Consider the following 19,289-nt stretch of genomic DNA (forward strand, 5'->3'; position numbering starts at 1 on the left):
TTTTAAAAAACATTTATTTATTCAATTAAAACTAATTAATTATTTTTTTAGAATCAACCGCATTATAGAAAACTTATTTTATAATAATGTATTAAACAAACATGATTAATTATTTAATTGTAATAAATTAATCCTCACTATCTTTACATTTACAAAAAAAAAAAAAAAAAAAAAAAAAAAAAAAAAAAAAAAAAAAAAAAAAAAAAAAAAAAAAACAAATAATAATTGGAATACATTCCTATCAGTCTGGTTTAGTATTCGAGTCAGAACATCTAAGATCTTATGGAGATTTAAAATTGGTCGAAACACAAGGAGCAAGAACCCACCATATAATTTTCTCGATTTATTCGAGGTATTTATTATTTAATCTTAGTCATTAGTTTAATTTTATACCAACCAAAATCGATCCAAAGTTTGATTTTATCGGTTGTCTAAAGATCATAGCATCATAAAAAAATAAACACAATAAACCTCACGCTTCGTATCACCTTCATGTCATCTTTAATCTCGTTCTCCCTCCCTCTCTCGTCATTGTCGTTACTTTGCCTGTCTTCGCCCTATTCTCGTAATCTAACTACCCTCGGCTACCCTTTTACTGTTTAAAGTGAACGACGATGACGATGACGACGACGACAAGTCGACCCACCTCGTTTTGAAGAATAGAATCCCAAAAAAATAAGGGACAGGACAGTTTGTGTTTGTGTTTGTGTTTGTGTTTGTGTCATTACTACAAAAAAACAGGACAATTTTTTGAGCTCTCTCTCACTTTATATTAATAAAAAAAATAATGCCTGTTGTGGGGCCCGTTCTAGGGTTCGAACCCCAACACTCGGGGCTCGCTAATTCATGCCTACCAATCTGCTAAAAGTTGTATATTTTTGGCTTGTTCCTTTTGTTTTAATTTTGGATTAAATTTTATTTTATTTTTATTTTTTATTAAGGGGTTAGGTGTGAATATCTCATATTGATTTTTTTAAAATTATTACTTTTTTTAATTTTAATTTTCAAAATTTTATGGACAAGAAAACAATTTATTCTCGGAGTAGGAGTATAGATACGATCGAAAATAATTACTCTTACCAACTATCTCACGTCCTTCCAAAACATATTATTTACACGAACAGCCCGAAGACAATATCGATTGTCCATAGAGCTACGAAGTTTGAATTCGTTGTTTAAATTCAAATACAATTAGACTCATATCACGGGGCAAATGTTGGTTGATCCAGATTTCTAAACTTAAGAGGACAAGCGTTGGTCTAGGCTCCTCGTATCATAAATTTATGACGATGTCAAGAAGTTGGTTGGTTGAAGTGTTCTTACCTTTCGTGAGCATAGCTGAAACATTATAAGATCGTTACTACGAAACTGATTCAAACAGAAATACTATTTCAAAATTTAACGAACGTGAATATATATTCAATAAAAACCAGCATTAGAAATATGTTCCAATTGACGGAATTTAAAACAGAAGCAAAATAAAAAAAAATATGAATGGATGGAAAATCATTCTTAAAGAACTTTATTCCATAGCGTTCACAGCCAAAGCTATCAACCGTGCACATGTCCCTTACTTTTACCTAAAAATCATTAACAAAACGATGAATATTTAAAAATCCTCAATAACTAACGAAAAAATGTATATACATGCAAATATGTTTCCATGTCTAATGGAACGAGAATTCATATCTTGGCATTGGACAATAACTTCATTTATGGGTTAGTTTGGATTTATAATACTCTACGTACTATCTGTACACATGCATTTAGACTTATTAGGTGAATTCTTATACGCTTGAACGCTCTTATCCAATTGAAACCCATAGAAAGAAATAGAACGTAAAATAAAGTATAATAGGTATGCATTTGTATAATACGATCATTTGAGCACAAAAGGACAGATGAAGTCTCGCACATAAAATCATAGTTTAGTGAGATAATGCACATAATGCTTTCATACGTGACATGTTTTGAATATCTTATCAAAGATACATACATTTGCAATGTATTTCAATCATACTTTACATACATTTTTGATAAGATAAAGAACCACTACAAGCGAAGTAAGATTCAGATTACCTTGTTGATCGAATATCTCAAGACAAGAACATTGTTTGAGATTCGAATCACTCCACAAGCAAGATCGATCATGTCTAGCTTGAATGATTCTTGTTGATCAAATATCTCAAACACTTGTTTGAGATTTGAATCACTCCACAAGCAAGATTTGATCATGTCGAGCTTGAATGATTCTACATGCAACCTAAACTACATAGAATTGCAAATAAACTTAGTCATTGGCTAAAGAAAAGCACAAATGCTTCTTTTACTATATATTTTCCAAGTCGGCTTACAAATACAATATACATGGCTACTTCAAAATGAAACTACTAAAGCATTCAAAGAGGTGTTACATTCGGACTTAATGGCCATAATTAACCATTATGTAATTGTAACCTAAACTAAATAAAAACTCTTAAAATACCGTAATGAAATACAATAACTCTAAATTATAATCAACCCAAAATTTATCAGATCAAACTTCATTCTTCTTCAATGTGGCATGAATTGAAATATCTTTTGATAATTTCAACAATATTATCTTCACGTCCTCAATGAAGCATATTGTATGATTGATGTCCCTTGATTCATATCAATTTTACATCATAGTATCTCATAAATCATAAACATAGTCATAACAATCATGCACGAGTGTACACAAAAGCACTTGTATCAAATAAATCATACATAATCATAACAATTTAATAACACGTATCAGCATGTAAATAAAAGTCATATGATATATATTCATGCATTAGTAAATTTCATCCAATTTAGCTCGTATGTATTCCACACTAAGTTCACTTACATTTACACTTGACTCTATACTCCAAAGCGTCCCTTAGCTAATCGTTCATAAGTTCATCTCTAACAGATTCCATTTATCCTCAATTCAACCCTAAATAATTAGAAATCGACCTTAATTAGGTTTAAAATGCACTAGAATGATCCAAAACAGATAAATCGAGCAAAATTTGACTTACTTGAGTAAAGGGAAGTATGATATTGTACACTTTGAGCATAAGCTCTCATGACTTTGTTTTGGGCTTTCCAAAAGATCTCAGTCCAATGGAGACAATATTCTTTGATTATAAACTTATGATCATTCTCTAAATTAGCCGATGTGGAATGTCCATACAATCGGGCAAAAGGAAAAGCAGAGGGAAGTTGGTTGGAGTGGCCACGAGCTGGTTGCGTCTGGAAGTAGCTTGGAGGGGACGTACGGACGCAATGGAGAAGTCGGGGCTGTGCTGGACACTGGACTGCACGACGAGGTCACTGGGGTACTTGTGGGGCTGGAAGGTTCTCTGGTCGCGCGTGACTTGGGCAGGGCTAGTGTCTTATGCTTCGTACGCTTATGCGCATGTGGCTGCTAAACGTATTTGAAGCTGAGATCGTGGCCCAGGAGCTTCCTATGAGCTTGGGCTGGACGCACTTGTCTGCTGGGTTTGATTCGTGGATTTGGATTTGGTTCTAACCCGACATGAATTGATACTTCTTCTCCTTAACTTAGATTCTAAAATTTTGCATCCCTCCCTCTTCTCTATCGTTCGGTGTCGACATTGGTGCACGATTATGCTTGTTTGATACAATTATGGTCATGTGTCGACTATCTCGATCATGTTTGGGTGTATTGTCCATGATTGTATGCCCCTTCCAAACGCTTTTTACTTGCTTCCATATGTAGATAGGTCTTTAATATTCTTGTCATGTCAATACGCGACATATATAACTATTCACCAAAATTATGTATATATCCATTAGGGCTAAAATACCACAAAATGTACCATAGTAAATATAGCTAGTTGTAAATTTTTTTACTCAGGTTATAAGCTATTAAAACTCTAGTGGTTACTTATTCACTTTTAACTTATTACATTATTTCTTTTAAATTGTTTTCAACTCCTTGCTCACGTTTTCTAAACATTTATCTCAAAATTTTAAATTAATTGAATTTTGAATAAATTCAAACAAGGCAGGTTATGTTTGATTTGAATTGTCCACTTGGGTGGAGTGGTCAACTTTGTTTGAACGCCTTAACTTTGTGTTCGGGTGAAGAAAATATATATATATTTTGTGCGGCTCCTCCTTTATTACGATGCAAGGGACCAGGGGAGCCAAGAGCCTCCCCTATACCTTCACAATCTTCTGATTCACAACAAGAATCCTTCGCCTCAGGACCTACGTCAAGGGCTCTTGTCTTTGACATCGGGGCTCCTCGAGTGTAGATCTTCTTCTTTGAGTACAACCCCAGAGAGTTGCGATGACGCGGGATTCTTCTAACCCCTTAATATTATAGGAAAAATGGAGCTTAAGGAACATTGCCCAGAATGGGCATATATATATATATATTATTTTAAATCTCCTACGCTTAATTTTAAAATTTTTAAAATTAAAATTTAGATTTAAATACTGTTTTGTCAAATTTTAAGCCGAAATCTAAAGCTAAACTATATTCACTGACCCACCGCGTGTACCTTTGGCGGGCTGATGTTTGACAAATTATACAAATTTAAAAAAAAAAAAATCATTTTTTCCATGTTTGCCCATTGTTCTTTTACAATCCTTGACTTTACCTTTAATATATTCTATGTTATTGTTAAAAATCATGTTAGATGAACACGACTCTCTACAATAGTATGATATAGTCCACTTTAAGCATAATCTCTCATTACTTTGTTTTGGGCTTCCCTATCGGCTAATTTAGGAAATGATTATAGGTTTATAATCAATGAATATTCTCTTTATTAGTATGAGTCGTTTTGGAGAAGAGCCTAAAGTAAAGTCATGAGAGCTTATGTTTAAAGTGGACAATATCATACAATTGTTGAGGGTCGTGTTCATCTAACATGGGATCAGAGTCATGCCCTAAGCCATGTCAATAGAATCCTCAAATGTTGAACAAATAACTCCAAAAGAAAAAGGATTCGAGGCTCCTCGAAGGCATAGTAAAAAATGACGAAGACTCCAAAAGAAAAAGAAGTCGAGCCTCGATTAAGGAGAGGCGTACTTAGTTCGAGGGAAGGTGTTGGATGAAAGTCTCACATCGGCTAATTTAGGGAATGATCATGATTTTATAATCAAAGAACTCCCTCTATTGGTATGAGGTTTTTTAGGTAAGCTCAAAGGAAAGTCGTGAGAACTTATGTTCAAAGTAGACAAATAGATGTGTTCCTATCTAATATTTAAAAACAAAACTAAATTTTAATTGAAAACTATATTAAATAAATATTTAAAATATTTATTTAATTAGATATTTCCATCTCAATTTTAATATATATTTTTAAAAATGGTTTGGGGAGAGATAAAAAAAATAATTATATATATATATATATATATATATGAATAAATAATTTTTATTTATGTGAACCAAACGGAACGGGAGAATGTTTTTGAAAAGGGTAAATGCGTCTTTTCACATGATAAATTAAGGAGAAAGGAAATAAAATATTTATTTAAAATTAATTTTGAATCGCTGTCGCGTGGTATTGAAGTTGTTATTGTTCATCTTTTGCTTGCGGAGGAAAAGAGAGAGAGAGAAATAAAGGGGTTTGTCGCTTCGAAGAGAGGCGATCTGTCTTATTGTTTGGTTTTTGCTTTCGTCTTTCTTAGATCTTTTTCTCCCGTCAACGCTTGTTCTTCCTCAATTCTCTTCGATTTTTCTCTCGATTGCAGTTTACGGCCATGGCCACCAGCGGAAACAAGAACATTAATGCCAAATTGGTGACTCTTTTCTCCTCTTTTTCCTTCTCAAACCTTTGATTTCTCTGTTTCTGTCCAGATTTTGATGCTAACTTCGATGTGGATCTCTGTGGTTTTCTTTTTCCCGAATTCGGTTTGATTATCCTAGTACCTTCCGTTGACGATTCGATTAGGTCTTGTTTGGCTTAATCCCTTTTAGTTTCCTCGATTTGTGTGTTAATTCTGATCTGGGGTTTTGTTTTCTTCGCGATGAACTGGAATTCTTTCTGGTTTGATCCTATCAGAATTCTGTGGCTAGCACAAGCTTCTTCTACTCTCTGTTGTATGTCTTGTCGGTTGTATTTTTGAAATCCTTGTTTGCACATCTATGTACTTTCCAATTTGTAACTTGGTTTCGATCTCGGAGCTAACTCTCTGTAATTTATATAGCAAAAAATTTACTAGTATCGTGGCTGTAGGTCTTGGTTTCAGCAATCAGTTTTATAGGACGGTATCCCTTTTTGTTTTTCGAGGTTTTACATTCTCTTCCCCTATCTATTCAACTTCGGAAATTAAATCATTAAATTTCTTCCATATATATTGCTGTTACTGCGTGATTACAGTGTTACGGAACCATTGAACTATGCAACTTGATTGTAGTTTATCGTTTTCATATTATGCTGCCATTGTTTTCATTATCCAATTTTCCCTCGGAATTTTATTTGTTGAACAAGGAAATGGCTGGTGAGACTATGTTTAACTAAAATGATTTCTTAATAACACATACTAAATTCAGGTGGTTTTACTCTTTTTCTGTGTTCAGGTGCTTCTTGGTGATGTTGGTGCTGGGAAGTCAAGTCTAGTGTTGCGTTTTGTTAAAGGGCAGTTTGTGGAGTTTCAGGTTTGTATTATATGGCTTTGATTATTGAAATTTCCAAAAGGGCTTTTAGACCTTGACCATATTTCTTTATTTAAATTTTACAATTATGTAGGAATCGACAATTGGTGCTGCCTTTTTCTCTCAAACATTGGCTGTAAATGACGCCACTGTGAAATTTGAAATCTGGGACACAGCCGGGCAGGAGAGATACCACAGTTTGGCTCCAATGTATTATAGGGGTGCAGCTGCTGCTATTATCGTCTTTGATATTACCAATCAAGTAAGTGGCCGAACTCATCAACTACTTTCTTAAATACGTCTTCAATAAAGAAGTAATGTTATATGTCATTGAATTAAGTACCAACCATTTTGTTTTTACAAGTAATTGCTAAAATACTTGGAAACTGCAAGAGAACTGGTTTGGGATTCGTAAAGTTGTTATCAAGAGATTTAGGGTTTAATAAATTGTCACGTATTGGTGCTTGAGAAAGAAAACGGTTATGGGGCTGTATAGGACCTTAAATAGGATGCTATATACATATGTATGTGTACATACGAATATATGTATATTTATTGGTGGCAAGGAGCTAGGAGTAATGACTTTTATGAGTTCTTACCCTTCTAAAAAATGGCATGCTCTAAACATATCAGGTTTCATAGGGTACTATTCATCTCTTATATATTACTCTAATGTAATTGAATTGGAACTTTGTTCATTTTCCTTTTTAACTCTATTGGGTATCCTCTCATTGATCGCAGGCTTCATTTGATCGGGCAAAAAAATGGGTTCAAGAACTTCAGGCACAAGGTAGTCTTTGTTGTTACTGTTGCAAAGGCATCTTAATTTAACATTTTGTTAACTTTTAATTAGTAAAATTATTGTGAACACTTTGCCTATCTGAATTCTTTTACCAATTGGACCATGTCCCTTCCATCAGGCAATCCCAATATGGTCATGGCTTTAGCTGGGAATAAATCAGATTTGTTAGATTCTAGGAAGGTTTCTGCAGAGGCAAGTACCCTGACCCTTATTTCCTTTCTATGGTGTTACTTTGTTGAACTATTTTTTGTTAGTGAACATCAACCCCAGTTGGAACTTTGTGATTGTTCTTTGAAATGTCTATCATGTAGTTTGGACAAAATTGCTACATTTAGTTCAAGTGTTGCTCATGTGTCTGTGCATTATGCAGGACGCCCAAACATATGCACAGGAGAATGGCTTGTTTTTCATGGAAACCTCTGCAAAAAGTGCTGCTAATGTCAATGATATCTTCTATGAAATAGGTAAATAACTGACTTGTGAGTTGAATTGAACACCCCCCACCCCCATGAAAAAGCTGAAACCAGGTTAATCTTAGTTGCTTAGGATATTTTTTATCATGGTCTCAATAAACTCGTTTATGGAGCCTGAGTTTTGAAAATTGTTTTTCGACTGCGATGCAAAAAAGGAGTTATACGTCACATATAGTTAATCTCCCTATAATACTGAGGTTATATCAACCACTCACCTCCTATCCTACTCCTCCACCCTCACCTAAAATCTGCCAAAGTCAGCCTTAGCCATGGAATCCAAAAGCTTGTGAGGTACCTTCCTTAGGTTGTTCTTTTACCTCTCTTTCCCGTCAAGCCTCTTCAAGGAAGCTAGCTCAAGACCCTCTGGCGGATCATGACGACTGACTGACCAAAGGGGGGGAAAGTATGGATCACCCGTCGATCTGTGATCAAAGAAAACTATACCTGAAGAATGGGGATACAGATTGACCAGCACAAAAGCCATCTCTATCAATCTACGCTCATTGATGAGACGGCGACATAGAAAAGAAAGTCTACCGATTGTCACCCCCTTTTTTTCACTGAAAAGTCAAACAAAAAGAGAGAACCTTGGGAAGTTTAATAGGGTGGGATCGAGGATGGAATCAAATAGTGAATGTACTTGCGGTTAAGACAGGTCCTGCATCTCCAAAATTATAGAAGTCCCATCCTCAACCACACACAAACCCTCGGTAAAAAGATGAGTTAAAACTATTTTGATTCCTTGTTTTCGGATGCAGCTAAGAGATTACCCCGAGTGCAACCAGTACAGAATGCGGCAGGGATGGTTCTGGACAGACCTGCTGAGAGGGTAGCAAGCGCGTCATGTTGCTCGTAGATCTTCGTCCTTTCTCGGTTCTAAGCTGTCAGCAGCATGTCCTTCAGTTGTATGGAGCGTTTGAAAAGAAAAGAAAGGAAAAAGAAGGAAAAAGAAGAAAAAGAAAGAGAGGTTGGCAATGTTGGGTTTATTATGATGTGTAAATTGACGGTTGTTTTTAGAAGATATTGCTTTCTTATGCAGCCTCTTGCAGTAAAGTGGCTGACTACTATGTGTTTATATATGACCTTTGGGCTTGCTTCTTCACATGCACAGTTCTGCAAATTAAAAGCACTCCCAAATGAGAGGAGAGGAGAGGTTGTGTGAGTGTGTGTAGTCTTAATTGCATTATTATTAGTTAAGTTAATAGAAATAACCGAACTATTACTATATTACTCGAACGAGATTTGCCCTTGTAGAAACTGTCATCGTACCTGGTACGTAACATCGTTGCATTGGGGTTGGAGTATGCCTTGTAATTGGGGTCAAGGACTATGACTCGAGTAAGTGTATGCTTAATGTCGAAAATTTCTATAAAATGTATGTGTGAGTTTCATACCATCAATTATGTTTTCTAATAATTTAGGCTGAAAACTAGTTGATTTGGAGATTATGAATGGTCCATAAGCAAGTTGATTTGACTCATTGTTAGGCTGAGTTGGTTTTGGTGGTCTAATGTATGGAAATTGACTTTGAAAAAATCAAATGGATTGTTTGAAGGTCGAAAACAAAAAGAAAACCGACCAAAATTGAATGGTGTAGCCCATTTTTATTTCAACTTTAACTAGAATCAATGGACCATGTAATTCCAATAATTCCTACAAAAAGAGGTAGGTAGGGAGAAACAGAACTGATTTATTTGGAGAAAGAAAAAATGACATTTACACAGGTAACGATTGTCAAAAAAAAAAAAAAAAAATATAGATCAGTTCAACTCGTTGGAAATCGAGGGAATGACCGAATCTTCAACCACGACGTAATCCACGCCCCCTCATTTAAATTGCTCATTCACACCCCCACACTCTGCACATCCACCCTCCTGAGTACGTGAGATACATCAAATAGACGTGGAGTCTACATTCTTGAATGGAAAACTTGAAGAAAAAGTTTATGTTTGAACAACCACTTAGCCTTATTGCTGAAAGGCAAGAAAAGACTTTTAGCAAAGAAAGTGTACAAGTTGAAGAAAACTCTTTATGGGTTGAAACAAGCCGGAAGATGGAATGCAAGAATTGATCCATAGGCAAGAAAGATTTGTGAATTGTCCTTATGAGCCTTCCTTATATGTAAACATGAACTCACATAGAAAAATGTTGTTTGTCTGTTTGTATATCGATGACTTGATGTTATTGGGAATCAATAACTATATGATCCAAGAACTCAAGCACTCAATGGAGGAGTTCGAGATAACAAACTTAGGTGTGAAGTACTTCCTAAGGATTGAGATGCAACTAGATGAAGATGAGATCTTTATTTCTCAATCTAAGTATATTAAAGAGATCTTAGACTTAGAATAGGGTTCACAACCCAACACTATACTTCTAAATTATTATAAAAATTAAAGATATTTTACCTTTGTAATCAAATGTTAATGTTATGAACCCAACTCATGTTTTGAACTCCATTTGAATCATTCGAATTACCCATCCAAAAAATTATCAGGGCTCTTTTAACCAAGTCAAATGCAAAAAAGAAAGCATCTCAAATTTCAAACAAATTACTCGAGAGATTTCGTAAACCATAAGCCATAGACAAGGCTGAAGAAAAGTAAAACAGTGCCTGAGATCAAGAACGGAGAACCAAGAAACGAACCAAACCGAACCGAGATCGTAAATATATCTGAATACAAAATAATTGCAGCGGTATCATCACATTCCTTCCATACATTCAGGAAAAAGAGAGAAGAACTATACAGAAAGAATGAATTGGTACACAGAACTGACAAGAGGAAGAAGACACTAAAAATGTCTCAACGAATTTAAAGTTATTTTGAACCATTTACAACACACTGCATAGCATCAAATCCCTTTTCCTCCTCAACCCATTTGCAGATTGATATGAACCACAAGAACATGTTTCTCATCGCCTTTTCGATATCGTCTTCATTAATCCCTTCACGATCTTCCCGAACCACATCAAGTTCATCATCCCTAGCACGGTCGGCACTCCAAATACCAAAATATATCCTATTACATGCATCTTAATTACCTGCATAACACGATTGTCCATATCGTGATCGAGTTAAATGAGAGAACATATTGCAATAAGATCAATGTTCCCATTTTACAACTTAATGAACAAAGCCATAAGCACTGAAAAATATGCATAATTGATCTTGAAAATACCTGATCATAGTGCAGGTAAACATGATAGAATGTGTAACCAAACAGCAGAATGCGAGCAACCTGTTATAAACACTCATCACCAAGCATGTAAACAACAATCCAAATACAAGAAAATCCAATCATAAAACAAGATCTGAGTGCGGATACTAATATGTGAGATCGATATCTCTCATATCGATTTGAGAGGAGAACAAAACACCCTTTATAAGAGCATGAAAACCTCTTCCTGGTAGACGCGTTTTAAAAACCTTGAGAGAAAGCTGGAAAGGGAAAGCCCAAAGAGGACAATATTTGATGGTGGCGGACTTGGGCTGTTACAAATGGTATCAAAACCAGACATGGGGCGATGTGCCACCAAGGAGGATGAGCTTCAAAGGAGGGTGGACACGAGGCGGTGTGCCAGCAAGGACGCTGGATCCCGAAATGAGGTGGATTGGGGGGGGTCTCACATCGATTGGAGAAGGGTACGAGTGCCAACGAGGACGTTGGTTCCCAAGGGGGTGGATTGTGAGATCCCACCTTGGTTGGGGAGAAGAACAAAGCACCCTTTATAAGAGAGTGAAAACCTCTCCCTAGTAAACGCGTTTTAAAAACCTTAAAGGGAAGCCCAAAAGGGAAAGCCTAAAGAAGACAATATCTGCTAGCGGTGGACTTGGGCTGTTACGAATGGTATCAGAGCCAGACACTGGGCAATGTGCCAATGAGGAGGATGAGCTTCGAAGGAGGGTGGACACGAAGCGGTGTGCCAGCAAGAATGCTGGACCCTGAAGGGGGGTGGGGATTAGGGGTCCCACATCGATTGGAGAAGGGAACGAGTGCCAGCGAGGACGTAGGGCCCCAAAGGGGGTGGATTGTGAGATCCCACATCGATTGGGGAGAAGAACAAAGCACCATTTATAAGAGTGTGAAAACCTCTTCCCAGTAGACACGTTTTAAAAACCTTGAGGGAAAGCCCGAAAAGGAAAACCCAAAGAAGACAATATCTGCTGTGGTAGTTCATGTTCAGTTATGTTAAATCCAATTCTTTAGGATCTTTTAGCATGTCGTCGAGCTATTGACGGTCGTGTTTACGCCATTTTATATATAAAAAAAAAAAACAGGCAAGATGACCTTCAGACCATTAACTCACCAGCCATGCAAAGAATATTACAAAGCCATTAATCAGATATGCACAGGATCTCTTCATACCAGCTGTGTCAAGATACCTTCACAAAATATGAAAGAATTCAGAGGAAGAACTAATAAAATTAAGAATCAATACCATAACGAAAGCCTACCATCTCATATTAATCTCAGGAGTTGTAATCTCTGAAATGAGAACCATATATGTATAGAGTTGCCCTTCTCCAGAAAGAACAGAATATGCTACTGCTAGTCCAGAAAGAGAGTGGTGGACAACCTATCATCGAAGTTTCATAATTATGCACGACTCTTATCAAATTTGAAGCGCTATCAGCAGCGAAGGTACTTACATATTCCATCCCGCCTAAAGACGGATACAGAAAAATGATCAATCCGAGATCTGCCAAAAAGTATCCAACCGAAATCTGGAAAAGGGTATATGATTAGAATTTTAGTTAATGTTTAGTAAAAATTCAAGTAAAACAGAATAGAAGCTCAAATGACTCGAAAAGTCTGCCAAGCGGTGTCAGACAGCTCGGAAGGTCTATCGTAGATGTTATCCTCAAATCAGAAACAGAAAATCAGACATTGTGTCCGTCCAAATATGGCCATGTCATGTTGGATTATAGAGGTTCCCTCATTCAACTAAGTATAATACAGATAAGGTTCAACTTTTAGATTAAAACAAACAATGTTGAAGCAAAGATCCAATATCATCCTCGTTTCATTTCCCAACACGTCGCAAATCATTGTTTTGTGACGTGTTTGCATTGCCTTGCTAATGCTATATTGAATAGCATGGTTGAGCTGGATCGCAAGGACCGAGTTTTGCTAATGGCGCCTCCTTTCAGGCTGCCTCTATCTTTCTAACATTGTTGCAACCCACCCCCATTTCATCCATTGATGAGTTCTTAGCTTTAAAGAACATTTTGGATAACTTAATACACACCTCAATAGATGAAAGCAACTACTAATGGCTAACACATAGGGTGGTTAACATTGGGACTTAGTTTTTTTTAACATATGGCCTTTACACAATCCACAAGAAAACGTTGGGCCGACAACATTTTGGCATGTGTCCTTATCGTGCACCGCTTACATGCTGCTTAGAAACTTTATCTAAAACATCAAAAAATTCAAAAGGAAGCTGACATTCATTGAAGATTAGGTAGTAGAAAGCTTACCCCCAATATGAACGTAGACAACGTCGAACTTTGAAAGGTAAGAAGGCCAGCGTGACGCTGGTCAGAGAAGAGATCTGACCAGAAAACGAAGTACAATGACATAATTGAGATATATATTGCATGAATAGTGGACACACCGCTGCCAATTTTAGTTCAAAATATCAGTAATGGCCATAACAGTCCACTGAATAGATTATGAAAGCAATGGACAATCAAAGATACTAAACTCACCGGTTATTCCACTCGACTCGTTGAATTTTCGTAAGACCCAGATAACTCTTGAAGTAAAAATTGCTAACTAATTGAGTAAGATCATATACCTGCACGAGGAAACACAAAATTTTTAATGTGTCCTAATTGAAGAGAAGCAGCATTTTGTCCTAATATCTAGCATGAGCTAAAAGTTGATACATACCAATTTACAAGCAAGCATGCCTCCAAGAACAGAGGTGTACGGGATAAAACGATCTGCTAATAAGTAGTTCTTTACCAATGCATCAGCTTGACTTTGGTAAGATTTAATAGCCATTACAGTCTTCAAAGACATTGCCATTGTTTTGTTTGGCTACATAACAATCGGCAGATTGCTGTATCTTAGACTGAATTAACTATTTACTCCCTCACTCCATGTTGTTATCCCTTCTTGACCAAATATGAAGCTAGTTAGAAAGAAATATAAAGGATAGTGATATACAAAATCTGTGCTTAAGCAATCAATGTTCATAAGCGGCAATTAACCTCACAAAATGAAGGACAAACGGCATCGAGAAGAGTACAACAGCATAACATCCAAAATCTAGTTGATTCCTTATTCCATCTTAAAAAATTTCTAAGCAATCAATCTGAACTTCCCACGAAAGAGCACACGAATCACTTAGCTAAAGTTGTTCCATAGTTTATATTTTCCTTTTGGGACCAAACTAAATGCATCCAGTCTAGAATTATCATATAAAATATATGAGACTTAAACTGTGCAATGTAAAAAACATCATTGCAAATTCTATCGATTCTTTCATTCTTTTTATTGGATAATGTTGATGGATGACCCATGTGATCAACTTTCTAGGCACAAATATCACCATTGCAAGGTGCACCAGCCGGGAATACGATTCCCAGGTCTGTATCATGGCAGAGTACTATTCTACTATTGATTCTTTCTTTCATTTTGAATATACCACAAAAGAGCTCTTGAGACACTATTGCTGTATCATGTTGAGAATTGTTGGGAGGGAGTCTCACGTTGGCTAATTTAAGGAATGATCATGGGTTTATAAGTAAAGAAACATTCTCCATTGATATGAGGCGTTTTGGGGAAACCAAAAGTAAAGTCATGAGAGCTTATGCTCAAAGTGGACAGTATCATACCATTGTGGAAAGTCGTGATTCCTAATATGGTATCAGAGCCATGCCCTGAACTTAGCCATGTCAATAGCATTCTCAAATGTCAAATAATGAAGTTGTGAACCTCGAAGGTGTAGTCAAAAGTGACTCAAGTGTCGAACAAAGGAGGTACTTCTTTCAAGGACTCCAGAGAACAAGTCGAGCCTTGATTAAGGGGAGGCTGTTCGAGAGCTCCATAGGCCTCGAGGGAGGCTCTATAATGTACTTTGTTCGAGGGGAGGATTGGTGAGGATTGTTAGGAGGAATGATCATGAGTTTGTAAATAAGAATTGTATCTCCATTGGTATTCAGCCTTTGGGGAGACCCAAAGAAAAACCATGAGAGCTTATGGCTCAAAGTGGACAATATCATACCATTGAGAAGAGCCGTGATTCCTAACATACCATGCAACCACCCGCAAGAAAGCATTCATGGAAGCATCAAACAAAACAACTTCGTTTCTTCCAAACATATCAATATTTTTTTCAAAAAACTTATTAATGTCATTCAAGCAAGGCAGATTGCCTACAAACTACAAATGAAAATACAAAATGTTAAAGAAGAACTAGAAGAAACAAGGACTGTCTCAAAGAGAAACGACGCTCACTCATTGAATCAACAAACTACAAGAGGATGATTCCATATTTTGAACAAAACCCACGAACGCTACAAAAGCAAATAATCAGATAAGCTCAAAGATCATATGGTGTAACTTACAGCAAACACACAAATTCACAACTCTAAAAGATCCCATCAACATAAACGATCAAAACACAGATGAGCAACCCAGAAAAACAGAGGAAATCAGTAAAATCAGCGCAAAAAACAAAGAAAAGAAAGAAGCAATACCTCATAAATGAAAACCCCAGATCACGAGGAGATGCAGAGGAAGGGGTTTTTCATTTTTTCAAAGATAACAAAATGGGAACAAACAAAATAAGATATCTGTAAAGGGCGATGCAACAACCGGCCGGTATAAAAGAACCGTGAGGTTGAATCAATGTGAAGCGTTAGGAATCTCCAACCGCAACAATCTAAAATAGTCAATCGCGACAAGATGGAGAGAAATTACAAAGAATAAGAAGGAATTGGTGAAATATGGGTAATCGAATTGGAAGTGGGTTTTGCTAATCAGCAATGCATTTGAGTGTCCAGAGATGGGATCGTCGTATTCTAATGGATTCAATTTCATTCTATCCAATCCTCGCACTACCAACCCAAGGAATGTGATATCTTCGCGCCTTGCCCGATGATTTTTTCCCTTTATTTTTTAGGAAAATCACTCGGTGTAGGATTCAGGAAATGTTTGAATTATATTGTAATTTTTTTTCTTTGAGATGATTCAATTTGATACGCAATAAAAGGATATTATTTATTTTTAGGTCCTAAACCAATTTCTTCCATTCATTCTATTGTATTTATCACTGATACGAGAAAAAATTTATACTTTCTTTTGTCTCGATCCATGGTCTGAACGAGTCACACATACACCCGAGTACATGCTCCTCAATGCTGAGGACATCCTCGAAGGGCGGGCGATTTGGTGATATTTCTGATTGGCTGTCTTGTGTTTCTAATAAGGTGTTTAATAGTTGACATGTTGAATTGTATGCTTAATGAGTTAGTTTAGATCAATCATAACGGGATGATTATGAATTACTTCGATATTTATAATTAATATGATTAATAGTATTAGAAAATATTATATTTAACTCCAAGTAAGAAGAGAAAATCTCAAATTTCGAATTTTTGCATGAAATTCTCACTATTTTTTATTCAACCGCTACATGCTTATAAGAAGTCGCTACACTCAGATTATTCTCACTAACATGCTTATAAGCAGTCACCCAAACTTTAAAATTCCTCTAATTAAGTTATCAAAAAGCACATATATCTTATCGGTATATAGTGGTCTAACATCACATATCACACATATGACATGTGCACAGCCATTGGACGCGTGTCATTATACATAAAGAAATTCTTAACCTAAGCGCTCGTGGCCTAATAGATAAGGCACTTGACTTCTAATCAAGCGATTGTGGGTTTGGGAACCATCGAGCGTGATGATTTTGTTTTTTAACCCCGACATTACTACGTTACATTCATATAACATGTGCAGGGCCGCTGGGCACGTGTCATCATACATTAAAGCAATTTTTGGCATAAGCGCTTGTGACCTAATGGATAAGGTGTTTGACTTCTAATCAAGTGATTGTGGGTTTAAGTCCCATCAAGTGTGATGATTTTGTATTTTAGCCCCGACATTACGTTACATCCATATGACATGTGCAGGGCAGCACGTGTCGTCATACATTAAAGCAATTTTTGGCATAAACGCTCGTGGCCTAATGGATAAGGCACTTGACTTCTAATCAAGCAATTGTGGGTTTTGAGTCCCATCGGGCATGATGATTGTATTTTAACCCCGACATTCGTTGCATCCATATAACATGTGCAGGGCCGCTAGGCACGTGTCATCATACATTAAAGCAATTTTTGACATAAGCGCTTGTGGCCTAATGGATAAGGCGCTTGACTTCTAATCAAGCGATTGTGGGTTCGAGTCCCATCAGGCGTGTAATGCTTATGTATTTTAACCCATGACTTCTAATCAAACGATTGTGGGTTTGGGTCCCATCGAGCGTGATGATTTTATTTTTTAACCCCGACATTACGTTACATTCATATAACACGTGTCATCATACATTAAAGCAATTTTTGGCATAAGTGCTCGTGCCCTAATGAATAAGGCACTTGACTTCTAATCAAGTGATTGTGGGTTTGAGTCCCATCAAGTGTGATGATTTTGTATTTTAACCCCGACATTACGTTACATCCATATGACATGTGCAGGGCAGCACGTGTCGTCATATATTAAAGCAATTTTTGGCATAAGCGCTCGTGGCCTAATGGATAAGGCGCTTGACTTCTAATCAAGCGATTGTGGGTTTGGGTCCCTTGAGCGTGATGATTTTGTTTTTGAANCCCGACATTACTACGTTACATCCATATAACATGTGCAGGGCCGCTGGGCACGTGTCATCATACATTAAAGCAATTTTTGGCATCAGTGCTTGTGGCCTAATGGATAAGGCGTTTGACATCTAATCAAGTGATTGTGGGTTCAAGTCCCATCAAATGTGATGATATTGTATTTTAGGCCCGACATTACGTTACATCCATATGACATGTGCAGGGCAGCACGTGTCGTCATACATTAAAGCAATTTTTGGCATAAGCGCTCGTGGCCTAATGGATAAGGCGTTTGACATCTAATCAAGTGATTGTGGGTTCAAGTCCCATCAAATGTGATGATATTGTATTTTAGGCCCGACATTACGTTACATCCATATGACATGTGCAGGGCAGCACGTGTCGTCATACATTAAAGCAATTTTTGGCATAAGCGCTCGTGGCCTAATGGATAAGGCACTTGACTTCTAATCAAGCGATTGTGGGTTTTGAGTCCCATCAGGCATGATGATTTTGTATTTTAACCCCGACATTCGTTACATCCATATAACATGTGCAGGGCCGCTGGGCACGTGTCATCATACATTAAAGCAATTTTTGGCATAAGCGCTCGTGGCCTAATGGATNAGGCACTTGACTTCTAATCAAGCGATTGTGGGTTTTGAGTCCCATCAGGCATGATGATTTTGTATTTTAACCCCGACATTCGTTACATCCATATAACATGTGCAGGGCCGCTGGGCACGTGTCATCATACATTAAAGAAATTTTTGACATAAGCGCTTGTGGCCTAATGGATAAGGCGCTTGACTTCTAATCAAGCGATTGTGGGTTTGGGTCCCTTGAGCGTGATGATTTTGTTTTTGAACCCCGACATTACTACGTTACATCCATATAACATGTGCAGGGCCGCTGGGCACGTGTCATCATACATTAAAGCAATTTTTGGCATCAGCGCTTGTGGCCTAATGGATAAGGCGTTTGACATCTAATCAAGTGATTGTGGGTTCAAGTCCCATCAAATGTGATGATTTTGTATTTTAGCCCCGACATTACGTTACATCCATATGACATGTGCAGGGCAGCACGTGTCGTCATACATTAAAGCAATTTTTGGCATAAGCGCTCGTGGCCTTATGGATAAGGCATTTGACTTCTAATCAAGCGATTGTGGGTTTTGAGTCCATCGGGCATGATGATTGTATTTTAACCCCGACATTCGTTACATCCATATAACATGTGCAGGGCCGCTGGGCACGTGTCATCATACATTAAAGCAATCTTTGACATAAGTGCTCGTGGCCTAATGGATACGGCGCTTGACTTCTAATCAAGCGATTGTGGGTTCAAGTCCCATCGGGTGTGATATTTTGTATTTTAACCCCGACATTCGTTACATCCATATAACATATGCAGGGCCGCTGGGCACGTGTCATCATACATTAAAGCAATTTTTGGCATAAGCGCTCGTGGCCTAATGGATAAGGCACTTGACTTCTAATCAAGCGATTGTGGGTTTTGAGTCCCATCAG

General features: G+C 37.1%; 2 protein-coding genes, 1 long non-coding RNA gene and 2 other non-coding genes across 7 annotated transcripts; 3 read left to right on the forward strand and 2 right to left on the reverse strand.

The window, feature by feature from the left end:
- Positions 1-4,767: 4,767 nt before the first annotated feature.
- LOC111490526 lies at positions 4,768-14,740 on the reverse strand. Its single transcript, XR_002719580.1, has 2 exons — positions 14,686-14,740; positions 4,768-4,801 (listed from the first exon to the last, which is right to left on the reverse strand). It is a non-coding gene; the product is annotated as an uncharacterized LOC111490526 (long non-coding RNA).
- On the forward strand, positions 5,543-9,150 carry LOC111490486 (ras-related protein RABF2b). The gene is made up of 7 exons (XM_023139130.1): positions 5,543-5,784; positions 6,566-6,643; positions 6,735-6,902; positions 7,382-7,430; positions 7,561-7,634; positions 7,813-7,906; positions 8,674-9,150. Exons 1-7 carry the CDS (start codon positions 5,746-5,748, stop codon positions 8,769-8,771), a joined length of 600 nt encoding a protein of 199 aa, XP_022994898.1. The 5' UTR covers positions 5,543-5,745; the 3' UTR covers positions 8,772-9,150.
- LOC111490462 (transmembrane protein 56-like) lies at positions 10,564-16,035 on the reverse strand. Of its 3 annotated transcripts, XM_023139095.1 has the most exons (10): positions 15,631-16,035; positions 15,389-15,447; positions 13,817-14,040; positions 13,633-13,721; positions 13,402-13,540; positions 12,568-12,642; positions 12,373-12,494; positions 12,225-12,300; positions 11,096-11,155; positions 10,564-10,958 (listed from the first exon to the last, which is right to left on the reverse strand). In XM_023139095.1, exons 3-10 carry the CDS (start codon positions 13,952-13,954, stop codon positions 10,830-10,832), a joined length of 828 nt encoding a protein of 275 aa, XP_022994863.1. In that variant the 5' UTR covers positions 13,955-14,040; positions 15,389-15,447; positions 15,631-16,035; the 3' UTR covers positions 10,564-10,829. The 3 variants fall into 3 exon arrangements, with proteins under 3 accessions (XP_022994863.1, XP_022994862.1, XP_022994864.1); XM_023139094.1 differs by lacking the exon at positions 15,389-15,447; XM_023139096.1 differs by lacking the exons at positions 15,389-15,447; positions 15,631-16,035 and adding an exon at positions 15,499-15,597.
- Positions 16,036-17,289: 1,254 nt separating this feature from the next.
- TRNAR-UCU lies at positions 17,290-17,362 on the forward strand. The gene has a single exon. It is a non-coding gene; the product is annotated as a tRNA-Arg (tRNA).
- Positions 17,363-19,049: 1,687 nt separating this feature from the next.
- TRNAR-UCU lies at positions 19,050-19,122 on the forward strand. Its single transcript has one exon. It is a non-coding gene; the product is annotated as a tRNA-Arg (tRNA).
- Positions 19,123-19,289: the final 167 nt, after the last annotated feature.

The sequence above is a fragment of the Cucurbita maxima genome, unplaced genomic scaffold (genome assembly GCF_002738345.1).
Source record: "Cucurbita maxima cultivar Rimu unplaced genomic scaffold, Cmax_1.0 Cma_Scf00015, whole genome shotgun sequence".
NCBI lineage: Eukaryota > Viridiplantae > Streptophyta > Magnoliopsida > Cucurbitales > Cucurbitaceae > Cucurbita > Cucurbita maxima.